Raw genomic sequence first — 23,160 nt, 5'->3', positions numbered from 1 at the left:
ATGATGAATAAAGAATGCACTTTGAATGAATATCATAAGTCAAGTTACAGGACGCACTTGAATCAATCTATACAGGATGTCATGTTCATATTTGGAATTAAAATAACATGTAGAGGAACTTACAGAAAAGCAGCTGGGGTAGGTCCGAAGTTGGCCTCGTAGGAGTCAAATTAGTGACGTCTTATTATATTGATCAGTAAGATCTCAAAAGCATCAACTCAGTCAGTAGTCAGTTTCTCTGACCAGGGGGTGTTTCATAAAGCTGTTCTTAAAGTTACGAACGACTTACAAGCGACTGGTAATCAGTTCTTGAGCTGAATTATTGAAATTCTAATAAGTATAGCACATCACAACTGATCACCAGTCGCTCGTAAGTCGTTCGTAACTTTAAGAACAGCTTTATGAAACACCCCCTGGTTGTTTTCACGTATAACCGCGATGCTTCAATTTTCTTCTCTTTTTTTAATAATGAAAGACAGTTTTGAAGACGTCCAGAGATAATCAACATTGTCGGGCAATTACGCGTGTGTATTTGATCTTGGCTCTGCCCTGTATCTACAACACTTGCCAAATATTTCTCATACACTATTAAAACAGAAAGCTTCGAGTTACCCGTATTTTGAAGTATCTTACCATCATTATCTTAGTGGACTTTGTTGCTTATATTCTTATTCCATGAAAGTTTAGAAATGGCCAGAAGTTTTTTTCTTTCATTTCATGTATTCGAGTTTGTTTGTTTGTTTGTTTGTTTGTTTTTTTTGAACAAATAACATTCATGACATAACATACATCTATGGATGATACAATAGTATAACAGTAGTTAATGGAGATTCCATGAACATGATGAATAAAGAATGCACTTTGAATGAATATCATAAGTCAAGTTACAGGACGCACTTGAATCAATCTATACAGGATGTCATGTTCATATTTGGAATTAAAATAACATGTAGAGGAACTTACAGAAAAGCAGCTGGGGTAGGTCATCAAAAAAGAAGTCATGAGACACACACCTACGCAAACGCACATGCATTTTCACTATAACTGAAATAAAAAAGTTGTATAAATTATGATGGTCACATTTTCACTTGTGTTTGCAAATCTCTTAATGTTCTGCGTGTTGTGTTAGTAACGCAAGCACTGAACTTTGACCCTCTCTTCTTTTTTCTTCTTTTTTTTTCTCATTCCAGCCTTCCACAAATTCATAACGGATACCAGCGGTACGATTAAAAGTCTGAATTACCCACTGTCTTTCCCGCCCGATGCGGACAGCATGTGGCAAATCACCGTAAAATACGGCTTCATAGTCACTCTGCGGATCAACGAGCTGCTCATACCCTTCATCAAGCATACGGGTTGCCATGGCGACTACCTCATCCTGTACGATGGTGCCGACAGTCAATCGAAACTCATCACCAAGCTGTGTCGGTCCCAGAAGAGGGTCGGAGTGGCCTCCAAGGGACCGGCGCTGAGGATCGAGCTCCACTCTGCCAAGAGGGAGAAAGAGTCCCCCGAAAGTTGGACCGTAACCAGATTCTACGCCAAGTACGCGGCTCGAGGCGAGTTCAACAGATGTCTGTTATCAAATTTCACATTTTTTGAGGTCACCTCAGCGACATTACAGATCTGACCTGTACTCTGATTCCGTCTGTCTTACACTTTGTCTGCCTTTTCCCCTCTCTGTACAACTCTGTCTGTCATTGACTTGTTTTATTTTCGTTTTCATTTATTCGTATATCTTATGATTATATGCTGTCTTTTTTTCTCTCTCTCTTTGCAAATCATTCTATCTCTACAATCTTGATCGTTCTTTATTTTACTCGTCATATTTTCTCATAATTCATCACTGATTCCCATCTCAACTTATAGTATGCCATGTAAAGGTCATTAAGAAGCAATGAACATATCGTGTGTGTGTGCTAAGAGTGTGTGATAGAGAGTGTGTATGTGCTATAAATTCTGTTCGCCACAATGTATATGAATGAGATATTATATTCGTCATTGTATGCTCAATCATCTCCCTTTCTTTCTCTCGCTGTCTATCTTTCTGTCTGCCTATCTGTCTATCTATCTATCTATCTATCTATCTATTTATCTAACTATTTCTCTCGTTGTCTATCCTATCTATATCTATCTATCTATCTATATATCTATTTCTCTCGCTGTCTATCTATCTATTTATCTATCTATCTATCTATCTATCTACTATCTCTTTCTTTCGAACTCTTCTTCCTTCTCCAATAGATGTGGACGAATGCCGGACGAATAACGGCGGTTGTCAACAGGTCTGCCTGAACCTCATAGGGAACTACGTGTGTGGCTGTCAACACGGCTATAACATAGCACCCAACTACCATAACTGTACAGGTACTGATCGAAGAACCTCAAAGTCTAGGTGCATTTCCCGGGTCATATTACAGCCCTACCCATTATACAAGATGTAACAATGTTTTTAACGTCTCTTTCGTTTCTATTATTCTCCGTTTATTCATCTTTGATTTGTGCATTATGGCTATCTTTATCTATTTATGCCTGTGAATATCACACGCAGGTAGTTGTGAGCTACCTATGGCAGATTGGTGAGATGTAATTCTTAATTGATATTGTGACCGGTGTTACTGTTTATCATGATTATGATTTTGATTATAATTATAATGATGATGATGATGATGATCGTTATCATCGTCATCGTCATCGCCATCACCGTCTTCGTCATAACTCGTTGTTGAGACCAAAGGTGTCACTTGAAAAGTTCAAAGCCCTTTTGATGCAACACGTTATTATCAGCATGATAAATTATTCACACACAAATCTACACACTCATGCATAGACACACATGTTTGATGGGATCGGGTTTCATGACTACTCTTAGCTGCGTTATGAAGATTAGTCTTTGTCAAAGACCCTCACTTTATTCAGTCTGACAGTTATGAATAAAGAGAGGCGTACCCTCTGGCGCCTCTCGCTATAGTGGCCGTGGCTCTGGCTCGCATGACGACTCTCTGCTCGCTCTCTCTCACAATTATTACAGCGAGAGGGCCGTTTGACAAAGGCTACAGATGAGAGTAGTATTTAGAGCGTGCGCTTCACGCCAAATTACCTACGATCGGCATGTGCTGCATTACTATTCATGTAGGCCATTATTGTGTACGTTAATCTTCAGTATGGGGACTTTTAAAAATGAATTTGATTGTTTTACACGGGAATCACAACTGATTGATTTGCCAAACTCCTCGATTATGCAGGAGGCTCCATGCTAAAAAGGAGCTTTTCTTTCATGTCCTGTCTATAAATACGATGTAATATGAAAGCCTTCCTGATTTGTGGGAAACAACATCACCTATTGAGAGGCATATACAATTGCCTCCTTGAATACACTCTCCTTGCAGCCTTCGTGAAAGCGATATTGGCAGCCACGTTGATATCATCATATTTATGTTATGTTGATGCACATTTTTAAGGACCAATGCCAATGATCGTGGTGATGTGTTTCTAAACACATTTAAAATTTGTCATGCACAGTAACTTACATTGCAATTTCATCAGACTCACCAACTGCAGAATATTGGTCTGCGCTGCTGTGCGTTCATGCCTGTCCATGTGAAGTGTTTACACGGTTATGATTACATGTTATTGCACATTTTTTACTGTTAAATTTGCTGTGTTATCTTTAAATTTAAAGAAAAAGAAGAAGAGAATAGCTGCACTCTTGTCACTCGGCTCGAGTTGACTGAAATAGAGAAAATAGCAAACAAGCTGAAGTGACTCTATCTATGAATTCACCAAAAGTGAAACAAAACGTTACAGAATTCCAAAGTTCTAATATGTAGTTTGATAGTGTCTTGGTGCATTAAGTCATGATTGTTTGATATGGCATCCACGTGGACAAGGAGTATACAATATACATGCATGGACAGTCTAAATGGGTAATCGACTCCAAGTCGCAAGTTCAAAAGCATTCTCATTTAAATACACAAATTCAAGCTACATGTCTGGAGAATCACCGCGTAGATATGTGCTTCAATTCTTTTTTTTTTAATTGCCACTTCTCCCAAAAGTGTCATCTGATCGTCATATAGGCTTTGTACAAAAACCAGCACAACACAGGAGAGATAAAGACCATCGGCATCGGCGCGGAATGGTGTGCAAATTAGTCAATTATTATAAAATGTTAACTTATACTACATTCAATCATAAAAATCGGTTCCATGACATTTGCTCCGGCGACAATTGCTCCCGTGAAATATCTGCACGCCAAGACAGACATACATCCTTACCACAGTCCTAATCCTCACATCAAACTAAACTTAAAACCCCATCACAAACCTAACCGCAGCCCTAAATACTTGGAGAAAATGAGACCGGAACATCATGATTGTCACAGGACCAGATGCTGTGTCACTTGAAAATCACATTGTATCTGGACAACAGACGGGTGTATCAATGCTGTGATGAACTCAATACATACACTTAGAATATGTTTTAAAGTAACAAGACAAAGTCAATTGAAATGTTTAAAATCCACGAAAATGAATAATATCTTTTTATGTATTTTTTCATAATATCCGTATCTCTTCCACATTGAAAGTGCATCACTGCATACGACATTAGAGTTGTAAACTATACACACGTAAACATTTATGTACATTGACATAAATGCAACACACTGACCGGAGGCCTGTACACTGAATATTTCATGATTGTTGAGATGAATTATGATGACAAATTCTTATTAGCATGAAATTAACAAAAATTGAGCTCTGACCAATAACAAACAAGCAAACAAACATTAAACAAACAACAAGCTTTAATGAGTTCTACAATATTGCTCATTTGTTGTTCTGAGAGAATTCAAAGCTTCCATATACTAGTAATACATCCTATCTCTTGTCTATTCCCTTTTAGATGTGGATGAATGCCAACGTGAAAACGGAGGATGTTCTCATACATGCGTGAACACAGTCGGTAGCTTTCACTGCGCATGCCCTATAGGCTACCACATATCGCCCGAAAGTTCGACCCAGTGTGTAGGTAAGTGGAAAGAGTAGCTCGTTGAGGTGCACGAAAAACAAAGCAGAACACAACATCGCTTAACACACACACACGCGCACATGCACACTGATAGATAACATAATGAAGATGAATAAAGAAATACGTTCGAACACCCAAATTCAGTGTCAACATATTACAATTGCTGCCTAATGAAGTTGCGTAAACGTACCCTAAATTTACAACATGGATCTAATACACGAACAATTGTACATCATGTTTAAGATGACGCATACTTATATGCGACTTTACAGCTCCTTCTGCCCGTAGCACATCCTCTATGCATTGTACATAATTGCGAAACATTCAGCTACAACACTAGCCAGAAGACTTTAAAAAATCCCATGCTGGTCCATCCGCACATCAGTACTGAAGATCTACCGAGGAATCCATGTCCGTGTCTTCGCTGTCCTTTGATGGGTGCAAAGTTGCGTGGACCGTCGCGACGGCAACGCGCAATGCCTCCCTCAGGCTATCTCGTAACGCCACTGCTCCATCTCGTTTAACAACACGCCGGAAGACATCAGCATCAACGGCCTGTAACCATGACAACAGACCCTTGACGTCATCGTAGGTGACGTTCGCCGTGTCGAAGTTGTCTCCGAGTCCGTGACCAAGGGCATCGCTGAACTCCTGGAGTTCGCCGAACATCGATTCGCTCAGGGCGAGTCTCCGCAGTATGGCTTTCCTTGCCCTCTGCCTCAAGTTGCTCAGCGACCCTGCCGCGTCGAAGTCGGAATCGCTCGGGCCGCTCTCTTTCGTCGATTCGGTCGACGAGGTGTCGTTGAGTCGTCGCCGCGTCGATTGACACTTTCTGTTCACTCGACGATCAACGAGCCTGTCGTAGATTTGGAAAAACTGCCACGTGTATGTTGACAAGACTTCTTTATTTCCAAGCCTCGATGGAAGCACAACAGACTGATTAAACGAATCTCCGTATTGCGCCATTGCAGTTACGTTTGTGCTTTTAGCGGCATTGGTAGATGTTCGAAGGAAGTTACTTCTTTTAGTGCATGACATTGATTCGTAGATGGTGCTTGTAGATTCATTGCTTTTGTCAGCTTCTGTAGCAAAGGTATCGTTCGCAGAAAGAGATTGCACCGTAGTCACGCGTTGTTCGTCTGTAAGAGAGCTAGCAGACGGCCTCTTCTCCTGCCCCGAAGTATTTTGCGTTTCACATCCGGTGTCATCTGCAGAGAACTCATATTCATGTTCTGTTGCTTCTTCCTCTCCGGCTAAAGTTTGTGCCTCGCAGTCGAGCTCATAGTTATGATCCCGTGTTTCAGTAGTCGTGGTTCTGCTCTCATATTTTCTCACACCCGTCCCTGAAGATGACGCGACGAACTCCATCTGATATCCATCGGTGTGCGATGATGGCCGAGACGAGCCCGTTGGGCTGTCCAGGTATTGCTGCCGCAGCCCGCACACGCTGTCGCTGAGGTGATTGAAGTCGTCGTGGAGATTCGCCAGACGTCGTTCGACGCGACAGCACTGCTCGACGTGATCGTCGAGATGCGACGTCAGCTCCGATGTCCGTCGCCGAATGGCCGATAGGTCGCTCTGCATCGAGTCGAGGCGGTGTTCGAGGCGCTTGTAGTTCTTCTTGAGCTGCATCCAGTCGCTGATGATCAGCATTCTCTCCTGAAGAGGGATCTCGTCCAACCCGAAGCCGCTGAAAACCGACTCCGAGTTAGATTCGGCAAGCGAACTCATCTTCGTTGACCTGCTTCATTAGTTGTCGCTGTAAGTCTGCAAACACAGCATACATCCTCGGGAATGCAATCTCACGATGAATTTTAGAAGCAGCTGTCGCTCCATCTCGACATGCAGACTAACTGGCCTCTGGTTAATAGTTCATGCAAACGCAATTGGCATGCAAATGCAGTTTACTACTACTGCCTGTTTCATTTTTCATGGCATGGCGCGCGCCTCCCTCAGCGCCTGTACGCCTATGTGCGCAAGCAGTAAGTGTGTGCGTCAGATGAATGCTTGCTAGCTGGAGCCATGGCACACAACTTCCTGTCTTGAATGGTTTGTTTTCAGTGAAACACCTGCCTCACTCGAGTAATGTTTATCTCTTTCTCCATCTCAACTATATATATCTCTCTCTCTCTTGTCTCTCTTGCTCTCTCCATCCCTCTGTCTCTCCTTTATTCTTTCCTCATACGTAAACACTCATACACACGCACACACACACACACACACACACACGCACATCCAGAGTGAGAGACAAACACAGTCTCTCTGTCACACATACAGTCTCTCTCTCTCTTCCTTTCCTATATATTCCCCTTTGTCCTCATTCTTTTCCACCTGTCTATCTCTTAATGTTTTTCCCCTCTTCTCTCTGCTATTACACCCCTCCTGTTTTTTTCCCTTGGTTGCTTTGCTCTTGCCCTTTTTTTTTTCTTTCTCACTCTTTCTTCCTTACTTCATATTAAATATGGAATACATGAAATATGTGCGTGTAAATATCTGTAAATAAATTGCATCATAATGTAGACTAAATAACATTCGAATAGACGTAATGACGGTAAACACACACAGTCGGCAAGAATCTTCAGCTAATATTGCAGGAGGTAGACTTAACCAGAAGAAAGAAAAAATAGGCACACTTGCCGGGATGCCTTCAAATCATTGCCAAAGCCGCACATCATCCAAGTTTGTGTGAAAATACAGTGATATGATGTAAATAGGCATTAGAATTTTGGAAAATGCGGGGAAGGAGATTGTCTCTCATCTCTTCACTTTGTATAAACCACAAAGCAACAGACAATTGTATACAATTGCATGCGGGATTTTATTGACGTTTTTATTCTACATGCAACGTTGGGTTCTCCTGTGAAGGAGAAACACCTACATTTTTAAAAATATTTGTTTTAAAAAAGAGAAGAGCTAAAGCTATGAGGGACACAATCAAAGGCGAATATTTGATCATAGCTTTAGCTCTTCTCTTTTTAAAAACAAATATTTTAAAAAATGTAGGTGTTTCTCCTTCACAGGAGAACCCAACGTTGCATGTAGAATAAAAACACGTTCTTTTGTTCCCATTATACAAGGCGCCCTATAGTAATCGACAGTAAGCAAGGTACACTTATAAGGAATTTCTTGATTTCTGTTTTTAAGGAGAAAACTAATGCATGAATGGCGTCATTCATTATGATTCGAAATGCAGAAAGGTGGGGGGCAAACATAGGAACACTGTTGTTTGCAAAATTGAGATTTCTGTTCCAAAGCATTTTTTTTTTGCCAATTCTTTACATCGCATTGAGGAAGGGATGTAGCAAAGTCTGTCCCATCGTATTTAAATCTACCAGTCAAATTTCACCTTATTTACTATCAATTCTTTATCTTGACTTATCTTCTTTAAAATCATATTCATAATGGAAGAAAAAACGAAAAGGAAAGAATAATTAAGTTTTCGTCTGTCTATGGGGTCAGCACTTTACTGTCACTACGTACTGTACACTGCATAGAAGCAAATAGAAGAACTATGATGAATGGCTAAGAATACATCATTTCATTGGTTCAGTGATGTTCCGCCAATAATATGAATTGCACTTTGTCATAAGAACGTCACAATGAGGGTCAAGTCCGTAAAAGGTAATGATGACGTATCATTGATCGACGTTGGTGTGGCAAGCTGGTCGTTGCCATAGCTACATCGTAATCCAGCTCTTGGGGTAGAAGAGGTCCCTCTCCAGAGGTTTGACGGGTTTCCTTGCCTCCTCCTTCAGTTCATCCAGTCTTGCTTTGATCTCTTCTGCCTTGTGCCGCATGACGTCCAGCTGGAGCTCCGTGGTAACCAACTGAATCAGGAAATGGTAGAAGTGAAAAGCGGTGTAAACACCGAAAGTGCTTGCCAAAAGATGCAAAAACGAGAATTATCAGTATGACAAGGATGATGTTGATAACCCCTATTATCTTTATGGTTAAAAAAATGAAATAGCCCAACTTATTGATAAATATATTAACCTTAACCAGGCCGGGCTGTTCAGTGGCCGGGGTGGGGGGGGGGGGGTGGGGGCGTTGGGAAGTGGGTTGAATCAAACATCTCGGCCGTCGATTGCGCAATTCGACGTTACCTGTCGCGTCATCTACCAAATTACTGAAAAAAAGTAAAGTAAATATTCTTTGTACAGGCTGTAGTATTCCTAACAATGAATTTGAAAAGAAAAAAAAAAACTGCCGGCAAAATTAATTTCTTATATATTTTACTGTTTTATGAATTTATTATGTATTTTTTCAACCTTATATTTTTGTTGTTGTTTTTATGCCAAAATTTCCCCTTTTCAAGTATAGGCTTCCATTTACGCTAAAATGAATTGACTTCAACCAATGAAAATGAAAATAATCATATCTTTCTGAGTAAGGTGAGAAAACTCCAGTTGCTAGACTTTGTATACAAAATCACGTTTTTGAGCCATTCTCAGTCTGACGGGCATGTATAAAAGGTCGTGCAGCGTCGTAACGGTATGCCCGATTTTCGCGAAACCGGGTGTCACAAGATGTGCGAGAATTGAATGTAAAAAGTCAGCGAGCGCGCGGTCAAAAATTGTCGTGTGGCGGAATGGTTGTGGAAAATGTCGGGGGGAGGGGGGTTGATACAACCCCTCCCCGGCCGCGTTAGGGTTGAAATAATTATAATGGATTTAAAAATTTCCAGAAGCTCAAGCTCTTACCCTCAAGAGACGAGTGTTCATATAATTGAACTGCTCGTGGATTTGATCTTGCACTTGGTCAAACTCTGCCTGGACGTTGTTGAACTTTGCCTCCCTCTCTTTGGAGCGGTCTTCCAGGTCTTTCAGTGCACGCTGAGTCAAGTCGGTGAACTTCATCATGCAATACTGTTTGGATTGAACGCGTGAAAAGCAGACAGCACAATATATAATCAGTCATAGTGATTTTAGACGTTTCTATCAATGTAGTTGCTCGCTATAGCATGATTATATTGCGTTATGATGGCAAACGGCATGTTGCCACTTTCATATCTACTGTAGATAGCCGGTTAGAGTACATAACGAAAGCCAAACAATGAGGGTCGAGCAATGATAACATACATCAACCTACAACTTCTACATTCTCACGAATGGGACAGTAACTGTACACAACCACAATGTCAACTGTGACTGATGTGAATAGCAATGACTCATATTCTATATAATCATGTTATTTATCAATACCCTTCAGAAGTTATGAACTACCAGCTAGGATTGTTGTCTTTTAGGCCCATCTTGTTGCCACATGAGCACACTTCTTTGAAGTTGAACATAATAATCATTACATAAATTATCATCGACGGATTATCCAGTCAACGCAACCGTCTTTTTAAATCCCTTCCTATATCATTCCACATGCGTTGTTGCATATGTCATATATCAATTCCAGTTTACAGTGCCATTGTGGACCTCACCTATCTTTCCTTCAAATTGCTTTGGGTTGGGTTTTGATCTATAGGAAATATCCCTGACATAACTTACGTAGCATTTTACCTAGTGTTATGAGTAGTGAACGACGTTAATTTGAAAGGTAATTCAAAGCTTATAAGAAACTCCAATCATTGTTATCAATTAATATACGCATTAAATACCAAATAAAACTCACTGCCTACGCCACAGGTTGGATCCCATTGAATTCGCTTTCTTGTCTATGGAAACGTCCACGTACTAAAAATGGACGTGAAATGTTACTGCAGATCAAGTTGCACACAGGTAACACGTTTGCTGGGAGTGTATCGTTGGTAGTATACACCACTAATATTATTTTCACGTATATAAGGTTACTGGTATTGATGATTTAGGCTTCCGGATATTATAATGCCGTTTTGGTTGCCATGCGTACGGGACGCCGCGCGCACATGCAATCAATAACATGTTCTCATTAGCCAGGAAGGGGATGACATCACAATCGCGCAAGCTTCTGCCCCACCCTGCTCTTGAAATTGACTCCATTGTACACAACCCTGACAAAAGACAAAATCTCTCTTGACTGCCAGCCTTAAATCAAGCCGCTATCTTTCTTTTTTTGTGTGTAAGCTTAACAAAATAGTGTTCCTAATGGCTTTGTAAAAGAAAATATATCATCGTAGTCTCAATTAAAATCTGCGTATTCCATAACGATGTTATCCTATGTTGAGTATTATTCTCCCTTTTCTTGCTTAGTTTCTTTTTATATTGCTTTTAAGATAACATTCAAGTATAAAATTTTTATTTTTTAAACCTCGATGTTATGCCATAGGTGTCCGCTGGTTCAAACCTGTTGTAAGTTTGAAATCGGTACTATTGAAACTATAGTATTATGACGAATTTGCACAAGATAAACTTTGGCAATTTTTTTTCGGACTATGAAAAGATATTTTATGTGGGAAGAATCTCTATGCTTTGTTTGTTTGATACTATGTTATTTTGTGAGTTGGTATTTTCCGAATCACATCACACAATACACAAAGGGTGCACATAAAAGAAAATAAGATTAAAAATACGAAAAGGAAACGGGCAGTTGCCTCATTTATAATGTGCAGCTGTTTTCTCTCGGGAATCCTAGAATACGTTCAGGTCAGACTCTCATTAAACTGCCGTTAATAATTCATATGGCCAAGCACGTATTTCTTGGTCCGTATCCTGCGTGTTTGGTTGTAGGAACAATTATCATGATTGAAACTCATGGATCTTGTTGGAAAAAATACGATTGCAAGGGTACAATCGGTTGTCACGTAACGTTCTACCTATATACCCACAATACTGAATGGGAAGGGTTGCTGTGGAATAAAGGGTGTGTATTATACAATCGAAATTATTTTAAAATTTTCATCTCAGAATGACAAAAAAGCAACTCAGGTTATGTCTGGTAAATCGCGTCAGCCAGAAAAGTTTCTCTAGACCCTTTCGATAATACAGATATAATGCAAGCAAATTCCAAATGCTGGAAGATATATTTCTAATCCTTTTGAGGACTATGTTTTATCTTTAATACTTGAAATTAAAGATAGGCCGCCGTACTTTTCTCCTCAAATCGCTAACCCTTTTTATTACCTTGCAGACACAAACGAATGCGAGTATCGAGGCATGGACGTTTGTGAGCAACACTGTCATAATATCGTGGGGTCGTTCATGTGTTCCTGCGAACCCGGGTATGTTCTCCACGAAGACGGGCAACACTGTCAAGGTAAGAATCTTCACTCGGGTCTGTGTCATGTGGGTTATAAGGGTAGGGGATCGTTTTCCCGCCAACATCATGATAAGCGACATGTCTACATGTATTAGTTGAATATCGCTTCATATTCCTCTATACATAGCGTCATACTTTGTTTCCGCACCCCCTTATCTATTAAAACATGTCACTTTAGATATTCTAATTGATTGCACTATTGTAGATCATAATAAAACAATATGCCATTTTGTTTGATTGGATATTGGTCTCTCGGTTAAGTCTCTCGCTGTTTCTCATTGTTTATCTTCGAAAAGTTGACATTACCGATAAAAGAACCACTTGATAGAATTCTAGATTTTCCCTTTTTATATGATGACGAATGTACCAATGCCCATTGCTATCTTTTTATAGAGTTAATCCCATTCAGAATTTATTTGCTTACTTCGTAGTAAAAGAATCGAGATTGGATAGGTCCCTCGCTTTTTATGATAAATTTGGTTGATAGTTAACATCTGATATTTGAAATCGTACAATTATTCCTGTTTCCATCAAAACGTATAAGTGCAAGAGTTTACTTTACATTCTACTGATGACTGACTGAAAAGTTATTATCCGAATATGTAACCAGAAGGGGAGTATAGAAACCAAGGCTACAACTTAATCTGCTCGCAACTCTCTGTTGTAAAGAAAACAAACATGCAGAACCAATAATGTAAATCAGCCTCTGTCACATAGAGAACAGCAAAACACTCTGTATAATATACTTAAAACGTATTTAGTCAGAAATTTAAGGGAAGATGGTGGGAGAGAAGGAGAGTGAGAGAAAGAGAGGAAATGACAGAGAAGAAAGGTGCATTAACAAGCTGAACTGTATCTTTAGATTTAGTGTTTCATTGATTACTTTTGACACTTCCGCGCGTTGGCAGAAATACCCGGATGTGGGGGTCACCTGCACGACGAAGAGGGTGTCATAACCAGACCAGATATTCCCGCCAACAATACACACTCTGTAGACTGCATCTGGTTCATCAACCTGCAAAGCACTTCAGGGATCACGTTCAGGCAAGTGCTGTGTGTGTGTGTGTGCACAGTGTATAGTGTTATCGAGGGCAGATCCAGAATTCCGTATACAGACGGGGCGCCTTTACAAAATTAAAAAAAGGGGGGGGGGGGGCGGGCTCACGCGCCCCCATTTTTTCTTTCTATTTCTTTTGTTTTAACAAACAAAGGGGGGGGGGGGGGCGCCAGGTGCGCTCCCCCTGGATCCGCCACTGGTTATGGTATGATGGTGTGTACATATTGTGTATTCGTGTATAATACGATGGAAGTCAAGAGATGGAGTAACAACAGCCTTATTACCTTTGATCCCATGTTTAATGCCGCAACTTAAAAATATTTGAAGAAATTATGTGCTAAACTGGAGCTGCCCCACAGATAGGAAGACAATTGATTCATGTGTCATTGCATTATGACTAGTCACTATCTAATTAAGATAGGTCTATATGTCTTTATGATGGTAATTATTTTTTGCCGTCACTTCTTATAAAACATGAGCGGCACATACAGGTACAGACACAGGGATATGCAAATAAAAATTGCCCCCAAATTGATGAAATAGAAGTCAGAATTACTCGGCTATTATGTATAGGCCTTTGTCTGTACACAAATCTGACATTGTTTATAAAGAACTATACTTCAAGATGATACCATATTAGTTTAATTTGACAGAAATAATCGGCTCCCTTTGCAAAGAACATCTCAGAGTCACTTGACTTCCAGTTCATCCAAAAGAATGAGATATTTTGCCTTCTACTGTATGCCACTGGGATCAGCTGGTATGTCAATAGTTAGCAAAGCACATCCACACTTCAAATCATGAATAAGCAGTCTATTAGAAATTCACTCAAAAGCTTGAATGTCGACTTTTTGTTTCTAGATTTATATCGACCAGGCAGTTGTTATGTTCTGTTGTATATTCGGTTGTTATGTCACTTATTATGTAACATGATTAATAACCGTTTGCAGTTTACAAGTTGGGGCCACGTTTGAGATGAACACCAAACGAAAAGAAAAAGTAAGAAACAAAGACATAAACAATGCATGCTACAATCAAGCCGACCCCATTATATAGTGCGTTATTATGAATCTGTGATATGGATGAGTATATGAAATTATTTTTTCTATCATTTTGACTCAGACTTGACATTTATGACTGGCCGGCCAACAGTGACTGCCCGGATTATCTGGCTATCCGAGGAGAGAACGCTGTATCCGGACACCTCTCTCGGATATGCGGGGAGGGCGAAAATGAACGCGTCTATAACACAACGTCCAATCGCATGATGATTCATTACAACTCGGATTGGCCGCATGAGGGCGGTTTCGTCATCGAGTACCGCGCGGCGGAGACGTCGCGCGGTACAGGCAAAAAGTGTGGTGGTGTCCTAAATGGTACGTAATGCTCATTTATCTCAAAATATGAGAGATACATATTCCTCTGAAGAGGAATATATATGCCAATTTGTTGGATGTGTTACATGAAAATCTATGGAGCACATGCAGTTTATCCAGTATTCTTGTTTACTACAATGAATTTAAAGTCTGGATGATTGATTGTTCAGTTCAGTTCAGTTCAGTTTTTATTTCTGCATTTCAAAATCAATACAAATCAACAAATCAACAAAATACTTACATAGTCATTTACACATCTAATATTCGTAACGTTTGGATCTTACATACATTTTCTTTTTTTCAAGAACGAATATCATATATGAAAGGAAGCAATAGGAAATGATAAAAATGAAATGTTAAATGGTGACATCCAGTAATGGGTTGTTAGTCAACTGTCTCAAAGTCAAACTTACCTATATAATTCAAAAGTGTGATTGTATCACCTCAGAAAAGAAACTTCGCATACCATATCCACACACAACATTGCAAGAGAAGAAAGAACTGTATTCCCCTGCAAAATAAAGTTCCAAATCAGCTGAAAAAAAATTGATACTGGTGATACGCAGTACAAAATTAATTGCATTTGAATGATGTACATGTACAACTTGGCATATGAGAATAAACTTAATAATTAGTTTACATAGTTTTGTTATTACATGTATGTAGGCTTATCCATGAATTCCTTCGGGTAAACTAAATCTGTTTTGTCAAACGCAAATTATGTCCCATCATGAGTGCGCATGGCATGAACATTTCAAGACTGCATAACCCTCCAGAAATACCAGAATATATAAGTAAAACATGTCTGTACGAAAAGCATTACAGAAGATGAATTACAGCACTGCAACTTACTACATCTTGCATTTTTTTTTGCCATGAGTGGCCTTATGAAAAAATAAACACAAACCCGAAAATACACTTTTGTTAATTTTGAAGACGAACTTGTGGTTTCATTATTCCGTTAATACATTATAGTATGTGTGCTTTCTTCGTTCATCCTTAAACTTACATTAGCCAGTCTTCTTCTTCTTCTTCTTCTTCTTCTTCTTCTTCTTCTTCTTCTTCTTCTTCCAGTGAACTAAATATCGCTTTGAGTTGAGTTGAAATACGTAATTCTTTCGCATAATTCTCGTATGGCATCATATCGTTGCAGGCACAGGAATAATCGAGACGCCGGATTTCCCCCACCCCTATCCGAATAGTCTGGAATGTGTGTGGCGGATTAACGGTTCGGTTATCCGCTTCCACTACCAAAAGTTCGATGTGGAGCAGGAGTCAAGCTGTCTCTTCGATTACCTCGAACTTCATGACGGACCGGAGAACGATGTGGAAAGCAAGCATATAGGAAGGTAGGTATTTAGCCAGCTGGATGTCCAAGTCAAAGTGCAGAAAATTGCCGCCAAAAGAAGACATTAAACATATTTTCGTCCACTAACAAATTCATGAAAAGGGCAAGATATCATAGGTCTACTCCAACACGGATACTTCGGAAAGCGCTTGTTTTGATCGTCGTTTGAGCTGTTGCAACCAATCAGTGCATTGACATAATTGATGCATTATGTAGAGTAAACAAAGGACAAAGAGTATTTAATACAATAATTAGACATGTTCCCTCCGCCCTTTGACAAAATGCCCGCCATTATCAGTAATTGTCATATTTCCTAATAATGAAGAATAATCATATCAGTGCTATACATGCTCAAATGTAGTGAATCCCTGTTCATTGAGATCACTCTATAATCTTGATGATATTTGGACCTTCTTTTGCAAACAACAAAAACATCCAGGTTCTGCGGGTCGGCGCCTCCTCCGAGGGAGATCAAGCCCGCGACGGGAGAGCTCTGGCTGATCTTCAGGTCCGACGCCACTGTCAAGGGACAAGGTTTTCACGCGGTCTATGAAGTGGAGAATATAACTGAATGACCTGTGGCTGCGCCTCAACAGATTATTGATATCATTTTTTTTCTCTCTCTCCATTTTCTATTAAAAACTCGTTCTTTTTAATGAAATAAATACTTGCTACATGCAGCATGTATTTTAACTTTGAAAATAATGATGTTAAGATCGGTGCAAGACGCATATTTGTGTAAACATTGTTTTACCAAGGTGGCCAAATAGGGATTGATATCCAAATTACACAACATATGGCCAGAGATTGATGACAATTTACTACAGAATCAAATTACGTTTTAAATTGCACTTGATGAACAAGCTGCTGACCGAACGTTTCATGTCTTCTCTAGTAGTATTTTATTTATCCGATACTGATAGTGTTTTAGTAATTAAAATCGCAGTAAATTGCTTTTATACAATATGAGTAAACGTTAAAGTCCATGATAATAATGATAGACTTGATCACGACACGTGTTAAAGGATGCTATGCGTTTGGAGGGTAGTTGAAAAGCTTTTCATATGAGTTCCTGAAATGATCCAGGAAGGATTATGAAATGCAAGAATGTGTTTGTGACCAAAACAGCTAAACTATTCAAAATGTTTGAATATATTTGCTGGTATTTTAGTTGCAGGTGGAATAACGATCCATCACAATAATGAGAGCATTACTGTAATGCTTTCATGAAGTTTCTCTCAGATGTTGAAAATCTCTCTTCTAATCATTATTTGATCTCTCTCTCAAGAATCATGATTCTAATGAAGATATTTCTCTCGTTTCAAAGCAAATTATTGTTTGCGCGATTCTAGAATCTTGATTTGCTAGATTCAGGTCTGAAGATGGGTTCAAAATCATGTTTTTGCTCTATACTCGTGGTGTGCACTTCCCATGCCTCCAAAATATGATTTAGGATACATTTACTTCCACGCCAAAATATGCAAAGATTGTCAGATTTTTTTCACATTCGTGTTATTCTGCTATACACGCGGCTGGGTCGCCTTGGTATAGAGGAAAACCAAAAATCAACGTGATTCTCAGGGTATGTGAACGTACCTCAGCTTAAACTAAATACCATACATAGAAACGTCTTCCACATAGTTTAATCATGTCGATTTAAGCTCTTTGAACGGGGTATGTATTTTGGGAGTATATATGCATACAATGTACTATTCTTTTGTACGTACTTTACCGACCCCTTTTCCATGTTTCGTTTTCTTCTATACCACCAAAAGGGTTAATGATATTTGATATTGAATTCGTGAATATTTCATTGGCTCCAGGATTTTATTAATCATCTTTTTTTCTCTCTTTTTGATCAATTGTTGATTATTACCTTCGTAATAAAATGATTTTTTTTTCAAGTGTCGCAAAATGTTATTTGTCTGGCACATATAATGAATCGGAGTTGACTGTGAATGGATGTGACTGCGTGAATTTGATGATAACAAGCTTATTCTTTTTCTCTTTTTGTGGATGTCATGAAAAATGGCCCTGCTGAAAAAGAGAAAGAAAGTATTAACATTACATCAACATACTATGCAGAAATGTTAGGGTTGCACCACACATCTGTTCCGTGATATTCTGCTTCTGATAGGCCTATACACAATGTATAGGCCTGTATAGTAGTTATAAGTTGACTCTGTATACATTATTCTAAGGGCGAGGTTCGTGTAAGATTCAAGAGGTTGACAGGATAGAACACATCTTTACACCGACTGCCTCTGGGTTTCTGCCTGAAACCCATGGGGTTTTATTATTCAAGTATACATTACATTAACAATTAACATAATGAAAGGAAGTGGACACAAAGACCCTTCTAGTATTAACATGATTTACACTGGGCATGGATGCGTGACTATTTGTGAATATGTGCTCGTTCATTGTGTGTGTGTAAGCATGGTAAGTGCGTGTGTGCGTGTGTGCACAATAATCAACCATAATACACCTATGAATATCATCCGAACATGAACAAAATACTATCGTAGAGGCCCTAAGTTAACACCTCACAGTCCGATTTAAGGATTGCAGGATCTTTTACCTTGTCTGGCACAAGGAAAAAAAGACGCGAATGGATCATGGACATCATAATAAATTATTATTATGCTTATTCATGATAAATAAACCATTGCCTTGACGAAAGATGGCACTGATGTCGATATGATATGGTTTCAATTCTCCCGGAAAGCTGAAAGTTTTATTTTGTGGCAGTGGTTACAGCGCCCTTAGTACCCAAAAGAAATTAAACTTAAAGATAAACTTCGTTCCAGCGTGATGTCACGTAGTATGGATTCGTCCAGGTAGATTTTCCATCCTCTTGCCTGCCCGGCAACTGTCCTTATCTGCGTAGTGTCAGATAAGCTTCTTGGTGCCATAAATGGGCGGTGGATTTTGGATCCAACATGCTATAATTTCGGTTTGTCGAGTCGGCCATTCGGATGCTTTTCGGCTGCCCATCGGAAAGCGTCGATGAAGATCTCGGGTTCCTGCGCGCCGGAAAAGGCGAATCTTCCATTCATATAGAAAGTTGGCACGCCTGTATAGAAGATGTGAAATTATTGGGATATACACATGGTAACTCAGAATCATGGTCCTCATAATGCTATCATCAACCGTCTATTTCATTTATTTGTCTTGTTCTGTTTTGTTTTTTGAGAAATGGGCCTTGCGGTACCCAACAAGCTCGTAAGTAAGATAATAAACGTCTTCGATTTGTTGAGAAAACATGCCCTCGTCAGTCATTAATTTAGTTAATTCTTGCATTTCTTCTCAGCCTTTTAATCTGAGGCATTGTAAATACTGTCCCGTACAGCTCAAATCTTGGCGAAAGTATACGATGTCTGTACAGTATATTCTTCTGATAGAAATAATAGTCAAGCGATAAGGCCGCAATATTTACAATGCAATTTCTCCGTGAAGCACCAGACCAGCCCAATTGATAAAAGTTATTCGCCCGTTCATTGTACAAAACAAACGCGTTTGCTGTCAAGCTTTGAATAATAACTTGTACTTCAGCACGGTTGATGCTTAAGATAACTGGATATGATGTTTATGTAATTCACTGTCGTTACATAATTATGTTCCATGTATTTTAATGACATATAAATTCTTGTAAAACTGCACAGCCCTCTTTGAAAGCAGTTTGTACAGCTGAATAGGCCAACCCTACAGGATATAGATGAATAATTGAATAGATACCTAGATAGATAGATATAAAGATAGATAGATAGATAGATAGATAGATAGATAGATAGATGAATATACAGTCATAGGACCTACATAAATTGGCCTATACAATACGCCCTACATACTTACATACAAACATACGTACGCACAAACCAGACAAACGTACATGCATACATACATTAATCACACATAATAGACCCATGGTCAGGGGGTTCGAGTCAGCCCTGTGTGTTCACCCAATACCTCCTTGCATGGTTCACCCTTGGACGAGATATTTTGCCCACCATGTTCATAATTCCATTAGGTCTGCCGTCATGACCGTTATTTAGCTTTCCATCTGCACATTAGAGCACAATCAATGTCACACTCGTATATATGCATTTTATTCTCTTCACCTGTTACCCCGCTCTCGACCCACTTCTTGGCGGTGGCTTTGGTTTTCTCGATGTTTGTGGAGTCCTGGATGAAGGCACGGGCTGCCTCCCCGTCAAGACCAGCATCTGTTGCTATGGCAACAACCTCATCCAGAGTTAGGGGGAGGCCATCGACGAATAGAGCCTGTTCACAAACGTGGGGAGAATGATCGAGAGAGACAAATTCGTCAGGATTGCATTCTTCGCCTGGCATAGTTTGCAAAGTCTACAGCTAGGGTTTCAAAACATATAGGCCTACATACTAATACCTACACACACACACACACACACACACACCACTAAACTTTTCTCGCAAATATATAAATGGCGTGTTTTTTGGTTCAGGGTCAAATCACGAAAATTTGTAAGTGTTTTCAACAAGACCGAGAATGGTTTGTGATAGGTTAGAAATAAAGATTATTTCTTCTCTTCTCTTTTCCCCTCTCTACTTACCTAAAAATCTGACTGGCAATTTATTAATACATGTAATCGAATAATAGAATACCAATTTTGCCGAAACCATTCAGATTCACACATTAAGAGACTGTTTTCCTCTTTATATACAGTAGCAGAGGAATGGGGATCCTCTCCATCAGCAGTGCCGTATACATAGGCACGCAGGACTATGGCAATCGTTTTATTCTCTATACTTCCATGGCGTAAGAGGACATCGAACGCGTTCCCACCTCAGTCCCCTTGCCTGTTTTAGAGGGAATAATAAACACGTCATTCACCTCCGGATCTCGTCTTTCCACACCCGTCTCTCCATCTTCCTAACCATGCTGGTATCATAGGGTCAATGGAACCAGGGGGATGTAATGTTACTATGCATTCATCACTTAAGGTGACGAAATGAACGGTAGTAAATGAAGTGCTGAAAAAAAAAACACCTGCGGCACTCACGTGGAACAATCTCTCCTGGATTTCGCTCTGCACATCTTCTCTCCCAGGAGCTGTCTCCAGACTCTTAGCGTACTCTAGAAGAGTGTGTGCCTTGACAGTGTTCGGAATGACCGATGCGACGCTACGGCCTCCTCCAACATCGATCCCCACAGACTTCGCCGCCGTCACGATATGCGGGGGTAAACTGTAAAGAGTCACTTCCAAAGTTTAATCTCCATTTTTATGTCTCCACCCGAAGGGTGCCGGAGGCATTATGTTTTCAGGTCGTCTGTCCGTCCGTCAGTTCGTCCGTCCGTCCCCATTCGTTTCCGCGATAACTTGAGTAATATTGAGTGAAATTTAGCAAACTTGGTCTAAGTATAAAGTACGATAGGGTAATCACTTGATTAGATTTCGGGTGAAATCGGCCAGAGGTCACAGGTCAAAGGTCAAGGTCAAATCATGAAATTGTATCCGTTTACGTTATAACTCCAGACTGGATTAAGCAAATTTCACCAAACTTTGTGCAAGGATGACGTAAGATGAGGCAATTACTTGATTAGTTTTTGAGTAAAATCGGCCGGCGGTCAAAGGTCAAAGGTCACGGTCAAATCCTAAAATTTCTCTGTTTACGCGATAACTCAAGACTAGATGAATCAAATTTCACCAAACTTGTCTTCACTTTTTTTATACAATCTGACATACATACATGTATTGTTTTTATTATTGGAGGAACATTTGACACGTCAGCACTTAGCAGACATTAAAGATATTATCTAATTTATACTTGAATACAACCTGCTATATACACATTTGATATTGTCTAAATCAGAAAAAAAACAGGAAAGAGTACTTTGGTAATTCATGTAAGTTGTAACATTTCTCTCACAGGATATTTTAGAAAGTTACAGTCATTCTTTAATCAGTCCTTGTTCATGTCGCTATTGACCCAATCGCCGTGTATTACCATGTGGATCCTGGACGGTCTTGTCTTGTCAGCCATTCTCATAATAATTTAGACAGCGTGAGTCCACCATTGAAGCTATAGATTTTAGATGTAATCACCATCTAAAATAGGAAGGTAGTTACATGATTTTGCCGGCTTCGACCGGTAGAGGTGTTCCGTCTTCCGGTGTGTTTGGGCGAAGAAGAAAGGGCTCCCACCGCACGGTAAACGAGTATTTTTCTGTAAGAAATAGTGACATGCGTGCGTATATAATATTTCCCTCAACAGGATTAATGTTCAAATTCATGAAATTCGTGGACCGTCGAGAGGTTTCATGCAACTGATTTACAAATTCCCTACCTATCACATCGACCAATATTGAGCCTATAAAAGTCTCATTTCCAATATGGTGGCATTATAGAGACCTTAAGTATAGGCTTAAGCTTGAATTTGGGGATAATAAACGTATACATGCCACCTTCTTATATCTCCCAATTTAAGTTACGCGTACACTACCCCCACAAATCCCAGCACATGGCAGTTGCATGGAGCAAACAAATACACTGTAATCATTAAATTTTACAAAAGGATATCCATTCTTGCGTAATACGAAGCGTCATTAAAAAAGTGGAGCAAATCACATTCTGAATCGGAAATGAAATATTGCTAGAACGCTTTTAAATTTAAAACACTTCTAAATTGAGATCAAAGGCATGATATCTTTGAAATTGTTTGAGGTGTAGAACCCCAAGTACACCAAGAACTCTTGAAGTATTTCTATTGTATACGCTTTAAGAACGTAACATTGTTACTGCTATTTCTGTATTTCGAAATCATCCGATTCTTTACCAGACATACGCCTCATCGCTTCTTCAAGTTTACGCTTCCCGATGTAGCAGAAAGGACAGATGATGTCACTTATTACGTCAATGTTGATAAGCTGTTTCCCTGACATTTTGATATCTTATCCTGCGGACAACAAATGATATTAGAAGGTGTACAGAGAAGACAAGAGTGCAAAGTTGAAATAAGTTTAATCGAAATACTCATTTTGGAGTGACCTCAGGGATCACTCGAAGATTTTGGAGTGATCCCTGAGGTCACCCTAAAACGAGTGAAAATGAACATTTCCACTCAAAATTCACTCCAATTTCACTCTAAATCCATTCTTTTTTGCATTCACTCTTTTAGGAGTG

The 23,160-nt window shown here is 39.6% G+C and overlaps 2 protein-coding genes across 2 annotated transcripts in view; one reads left to right on the top strand and one right to left on the bottom strand.

Annotated features, from left to right (window-relative positions):
• The window catches only part of LOC139720125 (dorsal-ventral patterning tolloid-like protein 1), a 39,202-nt gene extending 22,451 nt beyond the window's left edge, over positions 1-16,751 (top strand). The window contains exons 9-16 of the mRNA XM_071631497.1: positions 1,191-1,559; positions 2,245-2,367; positions 4,906-5,031; positions 12,088-12,213; positions 13,125-13,260; positions 14,396-14,649; positions 15,803-15,998; positions 16,437-16,751. Coding sequence (XP_071487598.1) covers positions 1,191-1,559; positions 2,245-2,367; positions 4,906-5,031; positions 12,088-12,213; positions 13,125-13,260; positions 14,396-14,649; positions 15,803-15,998; positions 16,437-16,572 — 1,466 coding nt within the window. The 3' untranslated portion in view covers positions 16,573-16,751. The remainder of the gene's footprint in view (positions 1-1,190; positions 1,560-2,244; positions 2,368-4,905; positions 5,032-12,087; positions 12,214-13,124; positions 13,261-14,395; positions 14,650-15,802; positions 15,999-16,436) is intronic.
• A 2,059-nt stretch (positions 16,752-18,810) lies between these two features.
• LOC139720124 (uncharacterized protein YwbO-like) lies at positions 18,811-22,919 on the bottom strand. The gene is made up of 5 exons (XM_071631496.1): positions 22,814-22,919; positions 22,108-22,204; positions 21,040-21,223; positions 20,119-20,281; positions 18,811-19,073 (listed from the first exon to the last, which is right to left on the bottom strand). The coding sequence occupies exons 1-5, from the start codon at positions 22,917-22,919 to the stop codon at positions 18,943-18,945; spliced, it is 681 nt and encodes a 226-aa protein (XP_071487597.1). The 3' UTR covers positions 18,811-18,942.
• Positions 22,920-23,160: the final 241 nt, after the last annotated feature.

The sequence above is a fragment of the Diadema antillarum genome, unplaced genomic scaffold, assembly GCF_040938485.1.
Source record: "Diadema antillarum isolate AM-2024a unplaced genomic scaffold, OU_Dant_1.0 scf00000122, whole genome shotgun sequence".
NCBI classification, from domain to species: Eukaryota; Metazoa; Echinodermata; class Echinoidea; order Diadematoida; family Diadematidae; genus Diadema; species Diadema antillarum.
Note: the sequence above shows the minus strand (reverse complement) of the source record. Positions and strands in the feature narration are given on the sequence as shown.

Bases quoted from the DNA above. Each gene is read 5' to 3' on its own strand.
- LOC139720124 (XM_071631496.1), bottom strand. From the start codon at position 22,919: ATGTCAGGGAAACAGCTTATCAACATTGACGTAATAAGTGACATCATC. The intron at 21,224-22,107 runs GTAACTACCTTC...GACTCTTTACAG, and splicing joins GTCGAAGCCGGCAAAATCAT to TTTACCCCCGCATATCGTGA. The intron at 19,074-20,118 runs GTGAAGAGAATA...TCTTCTATACAG, and splicing joins GGTCGAGAGCGGGGTAACAG to GCGTGCCAACTTTCTATATG.